The sequence below is a fragment of the Phocoena phocoena genome, chromosome 13, assembly GCF_963924675.1.
Source record: "Phocoena phocoena chromosome 13, mPhoPho1.1, whole genome shotgun sequence".
In the NCBI taxonomy this organism is placed as follows: Eukaryota; Metazoa; Chordata; class Mammalia; order Artiodactyla; family Phocoenidae; genus Phocoena; species Phocoena phocoena.
Window position 1 is genome coordinate 27,530,344 of NC_089231.1, and position 23,475 is coordinate 27,553,818.

Here is a 23,475-nt window from a genome sequence, read left to right on the forward strand (position 1 = left end):
TAAGTCTATTCAGTCACTGAGGCCTCAAGGTAGTGGCCAGCCGTAATTGTTCCAATGAAAATGCTTTGTACCGGAGAGTTAGTGGGACAAGTTACAACCCAACTCACAGCTGCAGCAGGTCTAGAGGCTGACACTGCTGATCATGGTCTTCCTTCTCCACTACCTATTCCAGATTTTCCTCATTGTCAGCTGGTCTAGGTTGCTTGCCTGATGGGGTGACACAGATCTACATCCCTGACGGCTGAGACCTCAATGGACTTGGCCTTGTCAGGCCATAGTTGTTGCAAGGGCCTGTTCTTCTGATGTCACCAGGCATGGAAGCCCTGAGTTCTAGACATATTCCTGAGTGAATCTCCTGAGTTCCAGACATCCTCTCACCTGGTACAAGTGGACCACTAAGAGTGATGGGGAGAGGGACCAATTCTACATCCACCTTTGATTCCTGGACCTGTGTATTCTGGCAACTGGGGACACAGTGCCATAGATCAGCTCTATTCTGGATGACAGCACCTAACCCTAGTGTCATCCTTGAGCTGGGACAATAGCTGAGGTTTTTTGTTGTTGTTGTTTTCATGGAAAACATTAAAAAAATTATTGAAAATTAGCAATAAAGATTTCTTAATGTTAAAAAACACAATTTTCCCCAATAAACTGCTACTTTAATGTGTAACTTTATACCAAAATTAAAATTTTATGCATAAACTAAATGAGGTTTTTAATTGATGTGAATGTGTTTCAGTGCAGGGTCAATAGATGTCTTCATCTTACAGATGGTTCCTTTCTCCACTGTTGTAAGTAGTGAGGGTTGGTCACCTTCCAAGCTGAATCTTATCTGACATGAAATCTGCACAAACTACTTTCCAAGTTTAACCACAAGGTAGCAAGTTAGCTCTTTCTAGATGTATTTATCTTACTGCACAATGACTTGCATTTTATGGCTTCTAAATGAGGCATCTGTGACCAGGAAATCCAGCTCAGCGACAAGGGAGACAAACTCTTATACCTATCCCTGCTGGTGTTAGGGAGAGTCAAGGTTTATTACACGGGGCTGACATGTCAGAGACTCAGGGCAAACGCAGAGAATCTTCTCAAGCCCTAAGTCTGGATCCACTAATGAATGGGCTGCAGCCTGGTGAGTTGTCGTAACTCCTCACATCTCTTCTTCATGACCTTGTCGCCATCTGTAAAATACAGCCTTTCCCACTGATAGAGAAGTTCCAAAGACACCATAAGATCCTTGGCATCTGGGTGCTCAGGATGTACACAGCATCATGATTTCTTTCCTCAACTGGTTATGAAAAAAGACAGCCTCCAAAACATTAGCTGAGTTTCTTACAAACCATTCCATCATCCTGTTAGGTCCACGGCTTCCAGCGATTTGGTATATACCAGACCTGTGGATTCTGTGATCACATACCCGTTGTCACACTTCCTTTGCTGTCAGATGGGCCTCTTAGTCAGATGTGATGTTATGAGGCAGCATATGTAAATAAATCAGGTACTTTGTGAACCCTCAGATGAACGCTAGAATAGGTATCAATCCCAGGAAGGTGGATTCGCTGCTCTTTCCAAGGTGGAAGGGGCCAAATGTAATGAACTGTCATCAGGTAGCTGGCTGGTCATGGACTCAGGGCCTGTCTCTGTGCTGACAGACCAGTCAGCAATGGCAGTGACCAGAGCCACCTTGAGAGGGAGCTCACACTGTTGGGCCCATGCCTAGCCTCCATGCTACCCTATTCGTGGGCTCATCGTGCAAGCCCCGGATGGCTGAGGTCAAGGCTGACCTCCACAGGGCATCACGCTGTTCAGCACCTCCTCTGTGCTGGGTGCTCTCTGACAAACATTAGCAGAAACGTAATAAAGACCCACACGCTTTGTGCCCACTCCCATAGGATCACTCACATGCCGCTTCCCCAGACCTCCTTGTCTCTCTTCTCTTTTTCCTTTCAGGTCTGACCGACCAACCAAGCCCATTGTCACTGCTCAAAATACATATCCTTATGGAATACAGACTTCTCCCTCTAGACCACACTGATGGACAGGTATACTTCTAGAAGTTCTGCCCACTGGGAGAGGTTCCATTAACCACTGTCCTTCAGGGCTACCCTGACTGGGGCTTTCGTGAAACCAGCAGCCTGTTTTTGGCTAACACCAACACATTGAACCAGGCCTGGGATCTTTCTTCCTCTAGCAGCCGGTCACAAGAAAATGATTGGTGTGAACTGTGCGAGAGTCATCTATACAACAGGGGGGTTGCCGTGGAGGTCTGAGGGAGAAGCCTGTGCAGCTAGCCTATTTGTGCGGCTTCCTTGTGCCCCCTGGCCTTTTGCCCAGTCCTAGATGTACGACTTTCATCTTAGACTGGACCGTCATTGGGCCTGCCTGGATTCATAATGTGAATGGTACAAAACCCAGCTCATGATGAGCAGCTGATGTTTTGGTCACTTGGTGTTGCATGGTCAGGGCCCAAGAGCAAGCTGGGAGCTGCTTTACAAATGGTGAATAGCTCGCTGCTGCAGAAGGCATAGCCTTGCTCCAAAGCCTGTAGGATCCATAACACACCCCTCCTGTTGGGGCTTGCCAGAGACTCCACACTGTACTGTAATCCACCAGGAATGCTTCTAGCACCACTGGATTTGCCGTATCATAATGGTCCAAGCAGCAACGCAGCTTGCATTGTAGCCTGGGTTTGCTGCAGAGCCCTTCCTTGCTCTAAGTCGCTCAATGAATGGGCGGGAACGGTACTTCCAAATATGGTATGTATTGTGTCCCAAAGCCAAAGAGGTCCACCAAGTGCTACGTCTCCTTCTTAAGGGAGAGAGTACAAAGTGCAATAACCTGTCCTTGTCTTAGAGGTCTATGACATGGGACACCCAAAAACCTCTGCTACATTCTCCACACCTGATCCCTTTTCTGCATTTCCTACTCAGTGGATGTAATAACCTGGGAGCCTCTCTTCCTGACTCCTCCTCCCTCACTCACATGCTGAGTACCCCCAACACTCCATAACCAAGTCCTCCAGAGTCAATCTCTTAAAATTTTTTCATTCTGACCTCTCCTCCCTTTTCTCCTTCCCACCACCTGATACAGCCTTGTTCTCTTATCTGTTCAATTCCTGCAGAAGCTTCCTAATCATATTCCCCACTTCCAATTCCATTCTCCTCTAATTCACTCCCCATTTTACTGCCAGGAGGAGCTGCTCTTATTCCTCCCCTCCGTACAATACTTTAGTGTTCCCGTCATTTCAGAGGTACAGCTCCACTGCATGTATGTGTTTAGAAGTTCATTTTCTGCCTCAAAGTGCAGGCTTTTAGAGAGTAATATACATGTTCTATTAGTGGAGACCAACAGCTAGAGCATCTGTGAGATGTTAGTGAGGCATTCAAGGCCCTTTGCCTCATGGCTCCCAACTATATCTCCAGCTTACTCCCCACCATTCACCCCCTTTCCCCCAAAATGCAGTTCCTCTATGAGCCATGCTTTCTTTCTCACTTCCATGCTTTGCCTGAGCTTCGGAACAGCACCACCCACACCCTCCACCTTCTACCTCCTCTGCCCTCATAGTTCCTACCCATCCTGCAAACTTAGCTCACCATCACCTTCTGCAGGAGCTCTTCCTCCATTTGCTCACTCCACCCCAAAGCTGGCTCAGGGAGCCTTCTTTTTGTTCCCACTGCATTGAGCTCTGTCTCAGCACTTGTCAGGCTTTGTGACAATGGTTTGTTACACCAAAGTTACTTGAGGGGGAAGACTGACTTCCAGTCACCTTTATGTCCCTGGAGTCTGGCCCAGTGCCTAGCACATAGCAAGTATTTAGTATTTGCTGAACCAGTGAAATCTGCATCCTACACAGGCAGCAAACTAGCAGCCTGCAGGCTAAATCAGGCCTGCAGACAAGTTTTATTTGGCCCACACAGTCCCTGGCTGAGCTAGATCAAATAGGATTGATTTAGGTTACAGGGCTGGTGAGACTGATGACACGAAATTGGCCTCTATTCTCTTCAGTTGACTGTCTAGCCAACCAGCGAGATGTACTCAGGCAATACACGAGACCAAGGATGGGAACTGATCACAGCTCCCTGAGGCATCCTCTGTCCCTTACAACAGAGATGCACCTGGAGCTTGGTAGTCTCAGCAGCCTCTACAAAATAAGGGTCAGTTCACTGGGCCACCCCGGGCTCGTCGCTTTTTATCCCATTCCTGAAGGACTGAAGGGAGTACTCCTGTACCAATAGTTCTATTCAAGCTGTATACTCAGGAGGTCCGACCATGGCCACACAAGAGTGTCTACAAATCAGAAATTTCACATATACGTTTTTAAAATCCAGATGTCTTTTCTAGAAAAATCCACAGATCTGGCAACATCAAGCCTGTATTCTCTCATGACAAGTCACAGTTCTCCCCTTTGGACAAAGCATATATATGCTCTCTCCAGTGTGCCACAGTCCCCCACTTGTCTGGCCCAATGTGTTAACTTCCATTACAGCCTTGCTTCCACAGTCAGTTGGGTCTCAAACTTCTAAAGTGCTTTGAATCATCCTATACTATTCTATTACCTTATTTGATTGCCCCACGCCACCACAGTGGTAGGCCTGCAAGTGGCAGGCCCTTCAGAAATGAAGAAGTTGAGATCCAGAGAGGAGGATGACCTTGGTAGGTCACACAGCTTGTTAGCAGTTAAGGCAGACCTTGGGACATTTTATTTTTCACCACCCCATGCCAGTTATCACATAAACAAACTGTTGATTGCTTTCTCTGAAGTATTTCACTTCTGAAAAAAATGCTGTGAGGGTTTAACTTTGCTGCTGTAAGACTGTTAGTAGCCTACAGACAAGTTTTATTTGGTCTACACGCTTTCCGGCTGAGCTAGCCAAACAATGTTGACTGGTGCAAAGCTGGTGAGACTGATGGCGTCGACTGATGGCCCCCATTCATTTACTCCTTATGACAATCCCATAAAGCGGGTACTCTCATCCCCATTTTATGAGTTAGGAACTAGAGGCACAGACAGGTTAGGTGAATGCAAGACTGACTCTCTGACAGTATACACTACTTTGGTTCTATCAGTTGTTAAAATAATGCCACATTTCAATCGCAGTTGGCAAAGAGCCCCTTCCCGGAGCTGCCTGGAGTGCCCTTCCCACCGCCCTGGTCGCTCCCCAGGATCTGCAGTCTAGCGATGAGAGGGTAAATCCCATACCTGCCACAGGAGGTTGTGCCAGCCCTACTTCCAGTGCTAATTCTGATTGGTTGGTGCCTGTGCTGAAGGTTTTGCATATTTCATCGCTGAGTGAAAGGTTCACATTTTTGATGGTATACAGTTTTAACGTCACAACAAACGAATGTACTCTGCCAAGAGCCCAAAGAGCTAATCAGTAGAATCCAGCCGTCTACTTTGGGAAGTGGAAAATTACCAACTGGATGAAAGAGGAGAGGTACTACCCAGCACTGCATAAAACTAAGGTCCTAACGTGTTTTCTGCCTGAGCACCCCTGAAGGACACCACAAACTCTCAGCAGTGACACCGACTCTCAGGGGCTGGCAACCGAGAGAGCGTGTGAGTAGTTAAAGCAGAATCTCCCAGGCGGCAGGGGCGCACCTAGCGAGACGCTGCCCCCACTCTAACCCCACGTGACTCACTGCCCAAACGGTGCAGTCAGGGCCACTCTAGCAGGATGTCAGCTATCAGGAATGGTCTCTCAGGGTGGCTGTAAATTTTCTGGGCAAAAACCAGGGGCAGGTCCCAGGAGCTCACAGGAAATGGTCCTGACCTTGCCTTGAGGGCAATCACTTACATTTCAGTGGGGAAGGGTTGGTTTCTTTCTGAAAAATCTTCACCCTCAGCAAGCCACACCTCTCTCCACAGAGGGTAGATCCCCTCCTAAAATTGCATCTCAGGGTCAGGGCAGGCCACACCCAGTGAGAAAGTTGGTCATGCCTGGCTTCAATTACTGTCATGTTGGTCTCCTGAGTCCCTTTTCAAAGCTGGGTTGAAACTTCCTCATTATGCCCCAACTATCTAAATCCATTTTCTGCAGTGTGCCTGCACCCATTCATGCCAAGGTCTTAGCAGCTTAAAGCATGGTAACCTCAGGTAATTGGGAATTTTTTTTAGTAACAGCTTTAGTTAGATGTAATTCACATACCATAAAATTCACCCTTTTAAAATGTGTAATTCAGAGTGCTGCGCCATCACCACTATGGAATTTCAGAATATTTTCTTCACCCCCGCAAGAAGAAACCTCTTACCCATTAGCAATCACTCCCTCCTTTCATCTCCCCCCAGCCCCTGGCAATCATTATTATTTGTTCCTATAGATTTGTTTATTCTGGACATTTTCTATAAACGAAAGAATATGTGGTGGGGTCTTTTGTAACTGGCTTTTTCCATATGTTTTCAAGGTTCATCCATGCTGTAGCATAAAGCATCATCAGCTGATAGACATCTGGGTTGTTGCCTCCTTTTGGTATTATGAATAATGCTGCTATAAACATTTGTGTACAAGTTTTTGTGTGGACATATGTTTTCATTTCTTTTGGGTGTATACCTAGGGATAGAATGGCTGAGTCACATGGAAACTCTATGTTTAACCATTTGAGAAACAAATTGTTTTCTGAAGCGGCTGGACCATTCCCATCAGCAATGTCTGAAGCTTCTGATTTCTCTACTTTCTTACCAACAGTTGCTGTTATTTGACTTTTTGATTCTAGTTATCCCGGTAGGTGTGAAGTGATATCTCATTGTGGTTTGGATTTGCATTTCCCTGATGACTAACGATGTTGAGCATCTTCTCATGTGTTATTGACCAGCTGTATATCTTCCTTGGAGACACGTCTATTCAGATTTTTTTAATTGGGCTTTTTGTCTTTTATTATTGAATTGAAAGAGCTTTTATATATTCTAGATGCAAGTCTCTTATCAGATATAGGATTTACAAATATTTTGTCCCAATTCCACAGGCTGTCATTTTACTTTCTTGATGGTATCATTTGAAGCACAAAATTAATTTTGTTGAAGCCCAATTTATCAAATTTATTTTTTGTTGTTGCTTATGGTGACATATCCAAAAAGTACTGAGGGCATCTAAAAGGAATCAGCTTCAGATCTTACTTATTTCCACTAATACCATCTGGAACGTCATAAAGAGCTTTTATTCCTTCTGCTTGAGACAGAGAACAATTTTTATTATGAAATATTTAAGATATACATAAAGGTACAAATAATAACATACATCTGTGTCCCCACTACCCAGCTTAAGAAATTTTGCCAGTGAAGTTGAAGTCCCCGTGACCCCTCCTTACCTCCCTCTCCAGAGGCAACCATTAGTCTGAATTTGGTGTTTATTGTTCTCATGCATTTCTTTATACTCTTATTATGTGTGTATCAATTTTTTACCAATATGTAGTATTGTTTTGTCTTTTTGAACTCCATATAAATGGCATCATGTAGTACAGATTCTGCAACTTGCTTTTTTTCCACTCCAGTGTTGAGGTTTATCCATGTTGATATAACTAATATAAGTGTATAAATATTGCTCTAGTTCATTAATTTTCACAGTGGCTACACCTTCTATAAACACAATGTTTATCCATCCTATAGATGAACATCCATGTTGAAATAGCCAAAAACTGGGGGAAAATGACACTAAACATTTCTGAGCATGTAAACCAGTTTCTCTAGAACCAGGGCTTTCCATTTCTTTTTACTGCAACCCACAGTAAAAATAAATAAAATACATTTTATATCTTGACCCTACGTACACATACATGTCTGTGTGTAGATGTTTATCAGTATATAACAAAAGTATCATGTAACAATATTGTCTCCTGTTATTTCTATGTTGTTAATATTTCCTTAAATAAACAAAAGATGGTTTACAGACACTGAACTGATTTCATGACTTCCCTACCTAGGCTACCACAACAATTTAAAAGTTGCTCACGGGTATCATCCCAGATAGTGTAACTACTGGGTCATGGGTGTCTTAGTCAGCTCCGGCTGCCACAACAAAATACTACAGAGTAGGTGGCTTAAACAACAGGCTTTTTTTTTTTTTTTTCTCACAGTTCTGGAGGCTGCAAGTCCAAGATCAGGGCGCCAGCATGGTCTGATTTGGATGAGAGCCCTCTTTCTGGCTAGCAGACAGCTGCCTTCTTACTGTGTCTTACAAGTCTCCTCCTCTTCTAATAAGAGCGCTAATCCCATCATGGGGGCTCTGCCCTTAGGATCTCATATAAACTTAATTACCTCCCAAGGGCCTTACCTCCACATAACATCACACTGGGGAGCAGAGTTTCAATATATGAATGGGAGGGAGGGGAAACCCAAACCTTCAGTCCGTAGCTTGAGGTATGCACATATTCAGCTTTTTACTAGACAATTCCACTGTTTTCCAAAATAATTGTAGCAAATTATGCTCATACAAGAAGACAAGTGAATTGCCAATGTCCTGCCTCCTTACTGGATTTAAATGTATTCTTATCTGATTCTGCCTATGTGAAATGGTGTCCTGTAATGTAAGTTTGTATTTCCATAATTAGTAGTGAGCCTGAGCATCTTTTTTATGTTTACTGACCATCCACATTTTCCTGTTCCATAAACTATGAGACAGGGAATCTATCTACGGGAAAAGTTTCCAAGGCCATTCCTGAGCTTGAGTTGAGAGGCATATGCAGGTGTGTGGTTCTGATGTTTAAATCTGTGACCACTTGCCCAAGAAAAAAGGGAACCAATCCAACATTACCTTCTCAGGAAGACTTCTTCCAATTCTTCTCAGGCCAGAACAAAGCAGAATCAGCAGCAATAACAATGAAGGAAAAACCAGGTGGAAAAAAGAGGCTTTGTTTTTCTTAAAGCTAAAAAGTCCTAATTTGGACCACAGAAAAAATCTACTCTTGCTAAGTCGAGCTATGTAAATCTGGATATGTTATTCTTCTGTTCTCAGTCTTCCAATCTGCAAAATCAGGATAACAATCTGTACCACTTCTTACCCCCATGTGAAAATTTTGAAATACATATTCTTTTAAAACTTTGAAAATAAAGAATTTGTAGAAATTCAAGGTTTTGTGGGCGTTAGTCATCCAACGCCTTCCAAAACTTAAGTGAGATGATAGAACTGTAGTCCTTTAAACAGCTTTCTGGAGTAAGCCACTCTCCTCAATTCCTGCCTGAAAAGCGACGGCTCTGCAGAACAATGCATTATTCCCTTAAATAACACAGTCCTGTCTTTCAGTCTCAGAAAATAAATCTTAGAAATTCTCCATTTTAAGGCGTAGAAATCAAATCCCTTAGCTGTCAGACAGTCTTTCTCTGGAGTCTCCTGCTCTCTGGTTCAGGCTTTTTAAACATCAGTCCCTCTACCCTCTGGTCTGATTTCCCTCCTGTTGCAGGTGCCAAGATCCATCCTATAGTCACACTTGCTTGCTTTAGACTCAAGCACAAGAGTGAGGGCTCAATGGTGCACAACACTTCACCCTCCCACTCTTAGGACAGAGCAGCCACGGGAAGGAAACAGAAATGACTCCTTCGAGGTGTCAATTATCAAAGCACAAAGGAAAAAACTGGTACCAAATAGTTTCCTTTACCAAAGAATAAGAAGTTAGATCAACAGAATTTACAACCAAGAGGTGTTCCACCCTGAAGGTCAGGATCTATGAGCAGATCACACAAGCTGCTGCCACCACCTTCTTTCTGAGGGTTGACTTCACTGCCAGCACTCGCTCTCATCCTTTACTAACATCCACCTACCAAATGGGATCTCAAGGCTTGGCAGAAAGGAAAGAAAGAAATGGTGAATCCTCATCACACAAAGGGATCCTTGCCTAAAGCCATCTCCATCTAGAAGGCATGCTACCCGCAAAGTAGCACAACGGCAGTTGAATTGAGCCAGCAGTGTTGGGCTAATGGATGCTCTTGCCACATCACTATCATGTTCATGACCATCACCTGCATCTTTTTCTGAGCGCATTGCTCCTTCCAATATTTGACACTGCCTTCTTTTGCTCCAGGCATATTCTCCCAGACAAAGCTCCACTGTATAGCCCAGGAACTTCTCTAATTCTGTAAATCACTGCTCTCAAACACGGAGTCAAGAAAGTAAAGAAAATCATACCTACCAGTGACCTAGCAGGATCACTCCGTAGATCAGCAAAATTAAAACAAAACCTAAACCTAGAAGAAATTCACCTTACTTCAATTGCAAAATTGGAGCTGAAGAGATGTTTATGTATTTTGTAAAGATTTATGTAATTTTTCTGTTTGGACTAAAGTTATAAATAGCTGTCATCTACTGTGAAAAACATACAAACAAGGGAAGGCAAGGCCAAAAGCCAGCAAAGAATAGAAAGAGGAAGCCAGAATGAGATTAAGTACTAGCCACAGATTATTTTACTTACTCATGCTTTGTCTATTCTTCAAAAGCAGCGTCCAAGGGCAAAAGCATTCAAAAACAAGACACTAAGCAAAAAATTTTCTTCTAGAGCCCAAGAAAAGAAGTTTCTCATAGGCATTAACATGTCTAGGTCTCAGATACAAAGTAGTATAAAAGAACCATTTCCCAAAACTAAAAACACTTCCTAACTGTTAACAGTGTACTTCCTAATTGTTAACAGATCTTTTTCCAGTGCAGGTAGGACTAAAAATTTGATGAACATAAAGAGATCCAGGAGTGAATATTTTAATAAACACAGGCTTTACTCTGTCTGGTTCCTCATTCTCCTTTACATGAAGTAAGTTACAAAAGTCATGAGATGTTAACGCAGTAAGTAGTTCCTTTCATTTTGATAACCAAATAAAAACCCTGAAAATAGAACCAAATTAGGAGGAAAGTTCTTCGGGCTATTTTTGAAACACCCTGTATTTGCTTCAACCACGAGCAAAGTGCACACAGTCACAGCATCTTACCCTGGCACGTTGGTCTCTGGGAAGTAACTGTCAGCTGAGTTTTGTTCCCAGGAGCAAAGGGGCCTAGCACTAGGGAGCCTTTCACCAGCTTTGAAATCTCACTGGTTCTAACTGGAAAGGGAAGTGGGGGCTACAGGAAAGCTAAGGCAAAACTATTTTTATCTAAATCTAACACACCAAAGGCCACCTGCAAAACATTCTAGGAGTAGGATACAGCTGTTGCTTGGAAAAAATCAGGCAACTTTAACAATAAGATCTGATAACAAAATATAATTCACTTTCACATCCAAAAGCTAACTTGGGAGCTGCTCCAGGCACCATCTAATTAACTGAAGCAGATGGAAAAAAAAATCCTCAGAAATTATCTTTGTTTAAATACACTCTATTTTATTTTGTCTTAAAATAGTTTAACCTTTATGCTACAGACTTATTTCAAAAAACAGAAAATCTTATCTTGCACCAAAAAATATATATATAACACTCTGTTTTATTATTTTTTTTCTCCAAAGACCATTAAATACTAAATGGAAACAAAAACTAAATAATGAAAAGAAGAACCAAATTTTGTTTTAAAACTAGAGTCACACATTTTAAAACATTAATTCTAAGCAATGATTTGTCGTCACTGCATCAAGTCCACGCTCACACTCCAGCAACAGCAGATCTGTTAACCACCAAGTGCATTGGTTCCTAGCCATACAATGGCTAACATTTCATTTTCACGGTAAGAGGAGCAAAAGGCTTCAATGACCTTTGTACTCTTTAAACAACAAAAATATTTCCTAGTTATCCAGTGATTTTTTTTTAAGATCACTACCCTTTAAAACTTGTTAAAAGAATAAGAAGTACGTAGTGTTTTAAATAAAATGAAAAAATACAACAGCATTGGACTAAAATACGTGATTATTTTAAACAAACAGTGCACAATCTGAGGAAGTTTGGTTAGGGCGCAATCATTTTTATATATACATGGAAGTCGCATCATACACATACTGAAAAACAGGGAGGGAGGGAGCTCTTTGCCTTTAAAAAAAAAAAAAAAACCTTTAAACTGAAAGACAATACTGTGTCCCCAGCTTTTTCAAAAACCTTGTGACACAGTATAAAAAGCAGGCAACAAATTCATTTTTAAATTGCCTATGGTGCTAATCTGCTAAAAGTAACAATGAACAATTGACTAAATTAGCAAATCAGATGGTTCATATTCACAATTGATAATAATAAAAGCAGAATTTATGGGATGCTCAATTGTTACGAATAATGGAGTCCATTCAGTCCGGTCCCTTCCATCAAAATGAAGAGACAACTACTGGCGAGCAATAGCTACGTATCAATATTGCTGTACTGATGCAATAGCTAAGTTACCGCTCTGTGGTTTCCAATTGGGGGAAGGGGGGCACTTAACCAAGTTAGTGCCAAAAACCAATCTGCGACCCAAGTATACCATTTTAGTGGAGATATTACTTTGAAGAGACGGTGAAGCATAAAGTGTCTATGGTACCAAATGCAAAACTTTGGTTAAAAAAGACCCCCTTAAAAGAAATTTTAAATGTCAGAATTTTAAATTTACCACAGAATTTTTTTTTTTTGCGGTACGTGGGCCTCTCACTGTTACCACAGAATTTTATCATTAATACCTTGCCAGAAACCACATCCCTACTCTCCTGGATCTGGCAATGAAAGAAGAGTTGAAACATAGTCTCTCTATAGTTAGTTAGTAGGTGGAAAAGTCCCAACCTAGTAGGGAGAAAAGCTATCTCTACCATCCCTTCCCCTCCCCGCTTTTTGCATATTAATTTTTGTTCTGGTGCATCAAGCCAGATAGGGTGCTGGAAAAGGGACAGGTGAGGGCAAAGTGTAACCCAATATAAAAGCAAAAGGCCAGAAAAGAGCTTGGTTACAACTCCGCTCTCCACTCCCAACCCACAGTGCACACAGCACACCCAAAGAATTCTCGTTAGAGGATGACTGTTAGGGACTAAAGAAAATATGCCCTGGGAAATCCCCTGCTATACTGAATTGGACAAAACATACTGCTAACGTAAGAACAGGTAATGCAAAAATGTTCTTTAAAATGGGGCTCTGCCCTGATAGTGGGGGGAAAATAAGCTGCAAAAACTTCAAGTCATAGAATCCACTCTATTCTTTCCCCAATGATTTTCCTGGAAAATATAGACCAGAAATTGTACATTTCTGCTCTGTCTAGCATTTTAATTCAAGTCAAAAACAACGTGTAACAGTAAAATTCAATAAATTAATTCTAAAGTAAAATGTGAAGGTCCAAGGATACACCAGTAGTGAATCTGCAGAAGGTCCTATTTCGCTCTGGCCTCTGGGTCTTTGGTTTTTGTCTAGAATTGTGGCCACATGAGAGACTTGAGACATGAGGTGCTAAAACTGGAGATTCAAGAACTCTTTAAAAGCCTGATCTATTAAAAGTAGAATGATAGGAAAATAAAAAGTTGATGAAGAACAGAGGCCAGATCAAGTGCGATGTTATCAGAGAAGGTGAAAGAACACATGCTTAAATACACTCCCATGGAAGAGGTATATGGACGAACTAAAGCAGCAGGAAGAAGGGTAAAGAAATAAGCGAGTCTTTACACACACAGGAGACACGGCCAGGCAGCTGGAGCCAGGCAGCCGGACGCACGCACATGCGGTGGGTGTCCTGTTCTCCGCAGCAGCCCCACAGCACCACCACAGCGCCTTAGGCAGAACAGGCACTTGGTATAAATGTGTGTCCGCTGAGTGGAAACTGAAAATGGTAGTTCTCATGCTCGTATGATAAGGAAGAGCCGCCAAGGCATTTGGGAAGGGAGGCAAAGGGCTAGAGCCCCATTATATGGTAAAAATGGAAACAAAAGCAAACAAAAAAGCAGACAAAAACTGTGGAAAAACAAAAGGTGAGGTCTTCTAAGCCAGCATTACTTCACTCCTCCCTGTGCACAGTACATAGTGTTCTAATTCTAGGTATTGCTTGTAAAATAATTCACTAGTAACTACAATGTTATAGTAAAAAAGGTAGTAACTAATGCCACAAAACTCCAACACCGGCATTTCCTGAATTCCCTGACGCTCCTACTACCCTTTGTTATTCCTGTTAGATACTATAAAACCTACAGGGCCATTAATGTGTTTTGCATCTGGCTTCTTATGATGTATTTTGAATTTTCCACTTTTAGAAGGTAGAGGAGAAAAATACTCAAATATAGCAACAGGTCAACTTCAGCTCAAGTATCAAACAGTTGTCATTACATCCTTTACAGAGAGACCAGCTACAGAAGAAGGCACTGCCCTCTCAGATTTTTCAAGTGCCCAAAGCCTTAGAAGTCACACAACTTTTCATATTCTACCTAAGTAACAGGTTCTATGTTTCTCCCATTATTTGAACAAACCAGGGGGATAAAAGGGATCTCTCAATACTCTCCTCAGATGCCCAAACCTCATGGTGGGGTATCTATCTGAAATGCCTCTGCCTCACAAGGAGATATTTTCCAGAGTTATGAATTATTGCAACAAGGAGATCAACTAAGTCACCTTAGCAGTATTTATAAACACAAAGGGTCATGTCAATTATTTGTGTTGTGGGAATTCAGCCAGGAGCAAAGTCAGGAAAGAAGGCAGAAGATTTAAGCTAAAAGAAAAGTAACACTTCTGTCTTCTATTTTTAAGGACAGGTTTTCAATGCACATGCCCTACTAGGTGCCAAAAAGGAACTGACTAATATGTGTGCAAATGCCCTAAGGTAGGAGTGCCAATGGGTGGGCTGACAGTGGTCAAGTCTACATATTAATTTTATTACACAGAAAAATAAATACAAGATTCAAAAACTGAAATCCATTTCACCTGGTAATTAAAATATCATTCTAAAAGGCAGTTTCCTAAGATTGAAAGTCACCAAGTAAAATGAAGTTGTCTAATAAAATTCATCATTCTCAGATTCCTACTGAGGGAAAGAAGAAATTCTTTTCTCTGTGATAAGTTACTTTCCTAAGTGACTTCTTTTAATTTAAAAAAAAAAAAAAAGGGAAGGGGGCAATTTTCCATGAGTTTCAATTATACAAATGCCACAAACAGCTTCTGAAGCTGAAGCTATGACAATGAACTTCCATGTCACAAGGAGGAGGAGGAGTAAGTGGAAGGGAACAGTGCAGAGGAAACACAGTGACATTGCATTACAGTAGGTATTTACGTCTGCTATCCTCATCCAATGTAAGGTCAACAACTTCTGCAGGTGACGCCCAAGTCTGCTGGGGAGTCACAGCAGTCCATGACTGTGTTTGCCGGGTGCTAACATACTGCGTGCCAGAGCCGTGCTTCCATGAAGAAACACTCTGAATCACACCTCCTCGAGGATGAACACACCTGAAATTGAAATGAAGAGCAAAAGCATGGTTAATCCTACAGAAGGCAAAATGGCTTCAGTTGTACTGACCAATACTTTTACTAAGATAAACCTACTATGCAAGTTCATCAAACCCATAACCAATATCCCTCCCCCTTTTCCTCCTTCCCTCCATGTCTGTCTGTCTCCCCACCTCTCTCAGTTTAGCCTTAAAAATGCCAAGATTTTTGTCTCAGCCACAAAGTTCTGAGTTACGTCTAGATCTGTACTGAAAATGGATAAGATGATGCTTCTCTGAATTCATTTAAGCCCCTGGGGTCTTCAGGATAGGGCAGCATATAAATCCTGAGCAAAATTAAGATGCCCAGACAATCTTAGTCTGAGCTAATGAAACAGTAAGAAATACAAGTGAAACTTGTTCTTAAAATAAGTTCTGTGCCATATTTGTTAATAGTACTTACAAAAACAGAAGTAGTAATACCCCTTTTACAGATTAGATGTCTAAACATCTTTAAGTACTAGGTCATGAGTTAAAGATCAATTTCCCTCAACCTGAAGGTGACAAGAGAAACACCTGGCTAGTTCATCACAACCACTTACGCTTCAGTGAAAATAACAAGTGTGAAGTACTCAGTTTAGATTCTCTAGAAGTATCCTATAAGAGGGACAGAACTGCCTTGCTGACAAATCTCATGAGTTCACTGTTCGGGAGAGAACTGTTTCAGAAATACCTACATATTGAATTCCACATTCCAGTCAAATGATAGAACTGTGAACCTCCAGGATGAACCACTGAATAAGTTTTGATTTATATGAGAGGAAGGCAGGCAGCTCAAGCTATCACTGCTCCTGAGGTCCACACATGTAAATTATAGACCTGTCTCCCTGCAGCATATGTGAGAGGTGACAAGTGGCATGATTCTAATCACACAAACTACTACAATGGATCGTGAGCAGCTGTTCTGACAACATGTATACGATGAGTGATGCTGAATCACTTAAGAACTCCAGCTTCGACCCCACGCTACCTGAACCTATAGGTTCAAAAGAAAACATTAGAGTAACAACAGACAAGGTTTAGCTGCAGAACTGCCCTTAAGGACCCTTAGGCTTATGGAAAGAGGCCCTGCTCCTACAAAGGCTAACCTGAAAATGACTCCCTTACCAAGAGAGGTGCCGAAAAACAGATCCCTTGAGGCCAGAGTAGGGGTAGACTGCAGATTTGTTACAGTACCAGAGGGCCATCATCTTTTCAGAAATGGGCTAAGAGTAGCTACTAACCCAGAGGCGACCATATTTTCAAAGATTAGCTAGTAAAAAGCATTAAAATAAGATACACAGGGACTTCCCCGGTGGTGCAGTGGATAAGAATCCGCCTGCCAATGCAAGGGACACAGGTTCGATCCCTGGTCTAGGAAGATCCCACATGCCACGGAGCAACTAAGCCAGTGTACCACAACTACTGAGCCTGCACTCTAGAGCCTGTGTGCCACGATTACTGAGCCCGTGTGCTGCAACTACTGAAGCCCATGTGCCTAGAGCCCATGCTCTGCAACAAGAAAAGCCACTGCAATGAGAAGCCTGTGCACCACAACGAAGAGTAGCCCCCGCTCGCCTCAACTAAAGAAAGCCCGAGCGCAGCAACAAAGACCCAACGCAGCCAAAAATAAATAAAATTAAACCTTTAAAAAAAAAAAAAGAAAAACAAGTCCAAAGTCTAATCCAAATCTGTCCACCCCTTAAATACACTCAGATTAAATGACCGAGTAGTCACGGCAAAACGTCAGCCAAAGGAGTCCATCCAACATTTTATTTTTTTTATTTTTATTTTTTTTGTGGTACGCGGGCCTCTCACTGTTGTGGCCTCTCCCGTTGCGGAACACAGGCTCCGGACGCGCAGGCTCAGCGGCCATGGCTCACGGGCCTAGCCGCTCTGCGGCAAGTGGGATCTTCCCAGACCGGGGCACGAACCCGTGTCCCCTGCATCGGCAGGCGGACTCTCAACCACTGCGCCACCAGGGAAGCCCCATCCAACATTTTAAAGGAACGGTTCTGATGACTGATGACAACAGAATACTAAGATTATTAAGCAGTTTCTCCTCATCTGACACGCCCGACAGACCTATGAGGTAGATGTGGAAGTTCTTATCCATACTCTGACAGGGAAACTGAGGGTTAAAGAGGTTACATGACTTGCCCAGGGTCATACTCTTTGAAAGTATAGGCAAAGGAACTTCAGGCCAAGTCTGATTTCTGGTCCAATGCTTTCCACATCATGTTGTTGCTTTACAAATGTGTGTATTAAATTCAGTAAGGCAAAACAAGGCAAGAGTCAGCAGAGTGCAAAGACAGGCCCAGACCACCAATTTAAAAATATAAAGCTCTTCAACAGTTCAAAAGCTCATCTGTCAAGTAGTAACTGAAGTAAAGTTGGTTAGAAACTTAGAAAAACCAGGGAATGAATGACTACCAAAAAAAGTCAATGTAATCATTGACAGAATTCCTAGAAGTAACTCTGAAATAAAAGCAGTATTTAGTCCCAATTGTTACTCTGCACTGCTCCTTAAGTAATCATACAATGTAACATCAGGACATCAGGTAGTGGCTTTAAAAGGGATCTAATCCAATCTTCCCATTTTACAGAAGAGAAAACCAAAACCAAAAGACAACTGCCCAGGGTCTTAAGAAAGTAAAGCATGGAACCAGAACAAAATCAGGTCTCCACTGGGGAGTTTATTTCCAACTATGTCTTTCTCAGACTGCTCCCGAAGTACTTACTATACACTATGTTTGATTGTAAGGGGAACTGCCTAGCCCCTGGGGGTAATACAATAAAGAGCAAAGCAGATTCTAGAAAGTGTCCAGAGTAGGAGAGTAAGAGGTTTAGAGATGGTATTTACTAATGAGGAATGGTTGAAAGAGGTTACAAATAGTTCCAGTTACTGGAAACCAAATTGGGCTACTTTAAGCAAAAAAGAAAATTTACTGGAAAAGCACCTTTACTTGAGTACCTCAAAGAACCTAACGATGCTGGAACAACTTGGCCTCACTCATTTGACTCAAGCCCCAATCCTTAGTCTGTTTCTCTTCAAAATTTTAGATTCTCTGGAGAATGTGATGATCCTATCTTTGGTCAAAAGCTTTCCTGTCTCCTATTAACTGCAACTGGAAGGGCAATTGCCAAAGAAGTGAGAATCATCATGGAAGGCAGCTCCTTCACCAGTACAGAGATCTTGAGAGTAGAATAACAACCATGAATCAGTTTCTAGAAGGCAACTTTTGGATGATCATTACTACACAACAATTACAGCCACTACAAAATAGAAAATCTGCCTTTTAAACATTCAAGCAGTTGCTGGGGCATCTATCTGTCAGGAATGTTAATAAGATTCTGAATACAGGCAAAGCTATCCTGTTAGAAGTCAGGATAATGGTTACAGAGGGCAAGGTGGAGCCAAGAGGGACTTCTGTTTCTTAATCTGAGAGCTGGTTACTTGGGTATGGGTACAAAAGCTAAAGCATACACTTATTACTTTTCTGTGTGTGTTATAAGCCAATAAAACATTCAAAAATTTTTTTATGATTTAATGACTTCAGCCACCTTGAATAAAATGGTAGCTAGGAGATGGATGAGGACAGAACAAGGCTTTTAACACATTTTTTTTTAAGTACAGGGGAAAAAAGGTTGAGCCCTATTCTATAAGATGGTACATTACAGAATAACTTATACCAGATGCAGAGGGGGAAAAAATTTCAGGAGGAAATGCGACTACAACAATTGTTATAAGCCCTACAGAGATGCCCTCTAAAGAAGGATGTGAGAGGCTCAAAATTTTGTTAAGGCAACTAACAAAGCACAGTTTCATGTATTATCACATATCCTTTTTCTATTATGAAAGATATGGGGTGGGAACATACTCAGCTGTTTTATAATTGGTCCAATCAGATTCTAGTGCAGACACAAGCTTTTTTCTCACAAAGCATTTAATCTGCATATGACTGGCAATAAATAGGTGTGCACAACTAGAGTCCCATTTTGAGTATTATAACCAAGAAAAACTGCTTAGGCCTCACTTCCACAGACCGCCCCCCGCAATCCACTATTTATAAACAATAAGTTTTGATAGAATAATTTCCTGCTCTTCATATATTAAAACCAAAAAAAGGAGACTTCAGAGTAGAAAGGAAGAAAAACACAAAAAGAGGGCAGGCTCTGATGATCAGCTGTTGATACAGTTAACCTACTATTCTAAGAAAACAACATTAAAAATTAATCAGTTTTGCTCTCATTTACAGATTCTGAAGGTGACCTCTTAGATAACATTCCTACTTATTTTTCCTAACTGAAGGTAGAGTGAATCCTTGTAGCTTCAGGGAAATGCTAATCTGCCTCCCTTGCTTTTTTTAGGGTTAATGTTAGCAATTGGTTCTAAGCAGCAATCAGTCTTAAATGCTAAAGACTCCCCACAGCAATTCTTCTGCAGAGGGGTGAACCAACATTAACCAATGGACCATAGGACCACGTGAAAGGAGGTAAGGGTCTGATTATTCATAAAAGCTTCAGAGAACAGGTACTGAAAGAACTGTTTCAGCACAGTTCCATAACATAAAGATACATGCATTCATCTTCCTAGGGCAATTACCAATGAAGCTTGCAGAAGAAAAGAAGGAAAAGGAAACAAGGATAAAGAAAAATATTAGCAACAGGGTCATAAGTTAAAACTTATGGCAAAATTAAGCGGGCACAGAAGAACTAGAGATGATGGAAAAGTCTCCATCTCACTGGCAAAGAGCATCTTGTGAAACTGGACTGTCCAAAAATTAACACCTAGAAATGACATCTAGGTAATGACAGGAGTTCATCACAGCAATCCAAGGCAGCCATAAAAGATGCATTCAACCATTAGTTAGGCAGGCACGCCTTCTAGTCTATGACTAGAAGAAACACAGAAGCTAAGTGAACATATCAAAATCTAAAAGAAAAGAGCAGGGGAAGATGTTAGCATGCAAGAAAAGAAGAACAACTGTTTAACAAAAAAAAAAAAGAAAAGAAAAAAGAGGCACATCACAACTAGAATTACTGATATAAAGGTCAACAAACCGGAATGCTTCCAATATGGAAAAATGGCACCCAAACTCAAGTCAGAGCAACCACAGTCCCAAAGAGAACAACTCAAGAACCAAGTCTGAGTTTTTTAAAGCTCTCAGAAAGCCCACAAGGTAGAATACCAAAAGGAAAAATAAGAACAGGACAACTAAATCCAAACAAAACATCTATGCATGCAAATCGAATTAGAACAAAAAGATGTGGATCAAAACCTAAAACCTTCTTCCAAGCGATAACCCTGCCAGAAGCCCATCAATACTTCATAACTGCAACCCTAGACCTGTAAAAGAAATAAATTCCAGATGAGATACAGGCAGCTAAAGGGGCAATTCTGAAGCAACCAACAAGAAAGGCTCTCCCCCCCACCTGCTTCTCAGCTTTTTTTTAATTTTTTTTTTATTTTTTATTCTTTGGGTCTTTGTTGCTGCGTGAGGGCCCTCTAGCTGCAGTGAGCAGGGGCTACTCTTTGTTGCGGTGCACTTCTCATTGCAGTGGCCTCTCTTGTTGCGGAGCACGGGCTCTAGGCATGCAGGCCTCAGTAGCTGTGGCACACAGACTCAGTAGTTGTGGCACACGGGCTTAGCTGCCCCGCAGCACGCGGGATCTTCCCAGACCAGGGCTCGAACCCGTGTCCCCTGCATTGGCAGGCGGATTCCCAACCACTGCGCCACCAGGGAAGTCCCACTTCTCAGCTTTTTAATCTCAATGTTTGAAAGATTATCATGCTTCTTCTAAAGAAACTGCTGAAAAATCTTTCAGAAAGACACAGCAGAGTCAGTGAGATCCTATTCAGTCCTAGACCCAAGGGCCAAAATAAAAGATCCCCTCAAAATGATACAAGAGTCCATTCAAAGTACTCCAACAGAATTTGTCAACTCTACATTCCATTTTATGGACAGTTATTAACCACCACTGAGATTTCAAGATAGATCTGTCACCTCCAAGATATGATTTCTCCAGGATTCAAGTTAAAGGATCAGAATTTAAAAAACCAAAAAAACACATCTTTATGCTTCAGAACCTGCATGAAAAAGTCCTTGAAAATAATGTTATAACATGTTATTTAAAATGTACCCAAAGTCACTTGACTTAGTTAAGAGTGAAACAAAGATGTTTATAGGGTAAAATGACAATCTGGATAAAAGACTTTAACAAGTTCAGAGAAGGGTGTACTAGAGATAATCTGTGTGCATGTGTGTGTGCTGGAGGTGAGAGAAACTTGGAATTTAAATTTCCAAGTTTTAATAGAAATATAGTAATTTCAACTCCAGATAACAAAAATATTTGTAGAAAAAGAAGCTCAAGATATCATTATGGAAGGAAAGTTTAACGAAGAATCTGAAAAGAAGGGTAGCTCACTCTGTAACATTTCTAGGCACAAGGAGACAATAAAGAAGGGAGAGTCGGTAGGAGTTAATAGAGAACTGGACCATATCACTGATATGTCTCAGAACAGAGTAAGAGATTAGACAAGACAGCACAGGTTATAACCTATTTTTCCTACTTGAGTAGGAACACATGAGTAACACTGAATTAAAATTTGGAAAGTAAGTCAAGAGGAAGTTGGTAACTGGATAATGTGCTCCTGGCACAACTGACAATAATTTACCTACATCAATCTATCAGTCAATATGCAGAATAAGTTTTATAGTACAAAGTCTGAAATGAAAAATACTGTAATATTCTACAAAGATCTTGGCATGGGGCTTAAAAATATAATAATGTCTTCTATACTTATATAATGCTGAAATAAAATAATGACAAACATATACTGAAGTAAAGGAAGAAAACAAGAGTTCTATCTTCTTCATCTCATGGATAAGTCAGCTTGAAGGAAACAGATGGGGAAATGAAAGAGAACTTCATAGGAAAAAGTTTTTGACTAAGGCAGAAAAAAGGAGAAAAAAGAATGAGGTAAAGGAAAGATTAAAGAATGAAAATTCTTTCCCACCAGAATAGGGGAAATAACCATTTAGAAAGAAAAAAGGAAGCAGCTATACAGGCATACTTAGAGCATAAATATAGGACACAGGATGAAGTGCTGGGACAATACTAGTTCTGACAGAGAATTAGCCACTTCTGGGGAGATGACATGTTAAATTATGACTTAAACCTACATACTTAAAGTCCCAATTGTTTAACTAAAAAATGCTTTCAGAAAGTATAATCAGTTCTCATTAGAAGAAGGATCCTCAATTTATGTGCATGTCTATTTTGCCCCCACCCTCCACTCCTAAAGTCACCTTTTAAATAAGTAACAGAAGAATGCTGGTGAATGTTTTATTACCTTCCTAACCAAAGATTAAAATCAGATCTAAAAATAAGGTAAGATACTATGTTATATACCTACTTGAGGAAATCACAACTTAACTCTTGTGGCATAGGAGAAAAATTCTACATAGAATACAGATTTTTCCAAAGACTAGATTTTGTTGTGTATGTATGTGTGTGTGTTAAATGTTCCTCAGGTATACCTCTGAGAGGGCTGCAACTAATTCTTAGGACTGTATCTTAAAGCAAGAGTCAGTAAAGTTTTTCTGCAAAGAGCTAAACAGTAAATATCTTTGGCTCGGCAGGCCCTAGGGTGTCTGATGAAACGTCTCAATTCTGCCACTGGAGTGCAAAACAGCCATAGACAATATGTAAGTGAACAAACATGGCTCTATTCCAACAAAACTTTATTTATGGATAAATAAATTCTATTTGAATTTCATACAATTTTCATGTCACAAAACATGTCTTCTTTCGATTTTTTTTCCAACCATTTAAAAATGTAAAAACCATTCTTAGCTTGAGGTCCATATAAAAACAGGCAGCAGGCCAGATCTGGCCCATGGGCTGTAATCTGCTCACCACTACCTTAAAGAATGACAAACCTTATAAAATTATTTCCATAATACTGTACACTAATTTGATGTCTTGTGGCTTTTTTTTTTTAATTCCTAAGAAACAAGATTCCCTAAATCACACAAACATCACTAGAAATACACTATCAGGAACTGACCAAAGTAACTTGCAACCTTTCATGAAAGATAAGGAGAGGTGCTCTACCAGGACATGGAAGCAACCTAAGTGTCCATCAACAGATGAATGGATGAAGAGGATGTGACACATATA

The 23,475-nt window shown here is 41.2% G+C and overlaps 1 protein-coding gene across 2 annotated transcripts in view; it reads right to left on the minus strand.

Moving 5' to 3' along the window:
• Nucleotides 1-14,892: 14,892 nt before the first annotated feature.
• The window catches only part of ARK2N (arkadia (RNF111) N-terminal like PKA signaling regulator 2N), a 73,822-nt gene continuing 65,239 nt past the window's right edge, over nucleotides 14,893-23,475 (minus strand). The window contains exon 4 of one of the 2 annotated variants that reach the window (XM_065890169.1): nucleotides 14,893-15,271. In XM_065890169.1, coding sequence (XP_065746241.1) covers nucleotides 15,082-15,271 — 190 coding nt within the window. In that variant the 3' untranslated portion in view covers nucleotides 14,893-15,081. The remainder of the gene's footprint in view (nucleotides 15,272-23,475) is intronic. The other variant, XM_065890168.1, reaches the window with a different exon arrangement.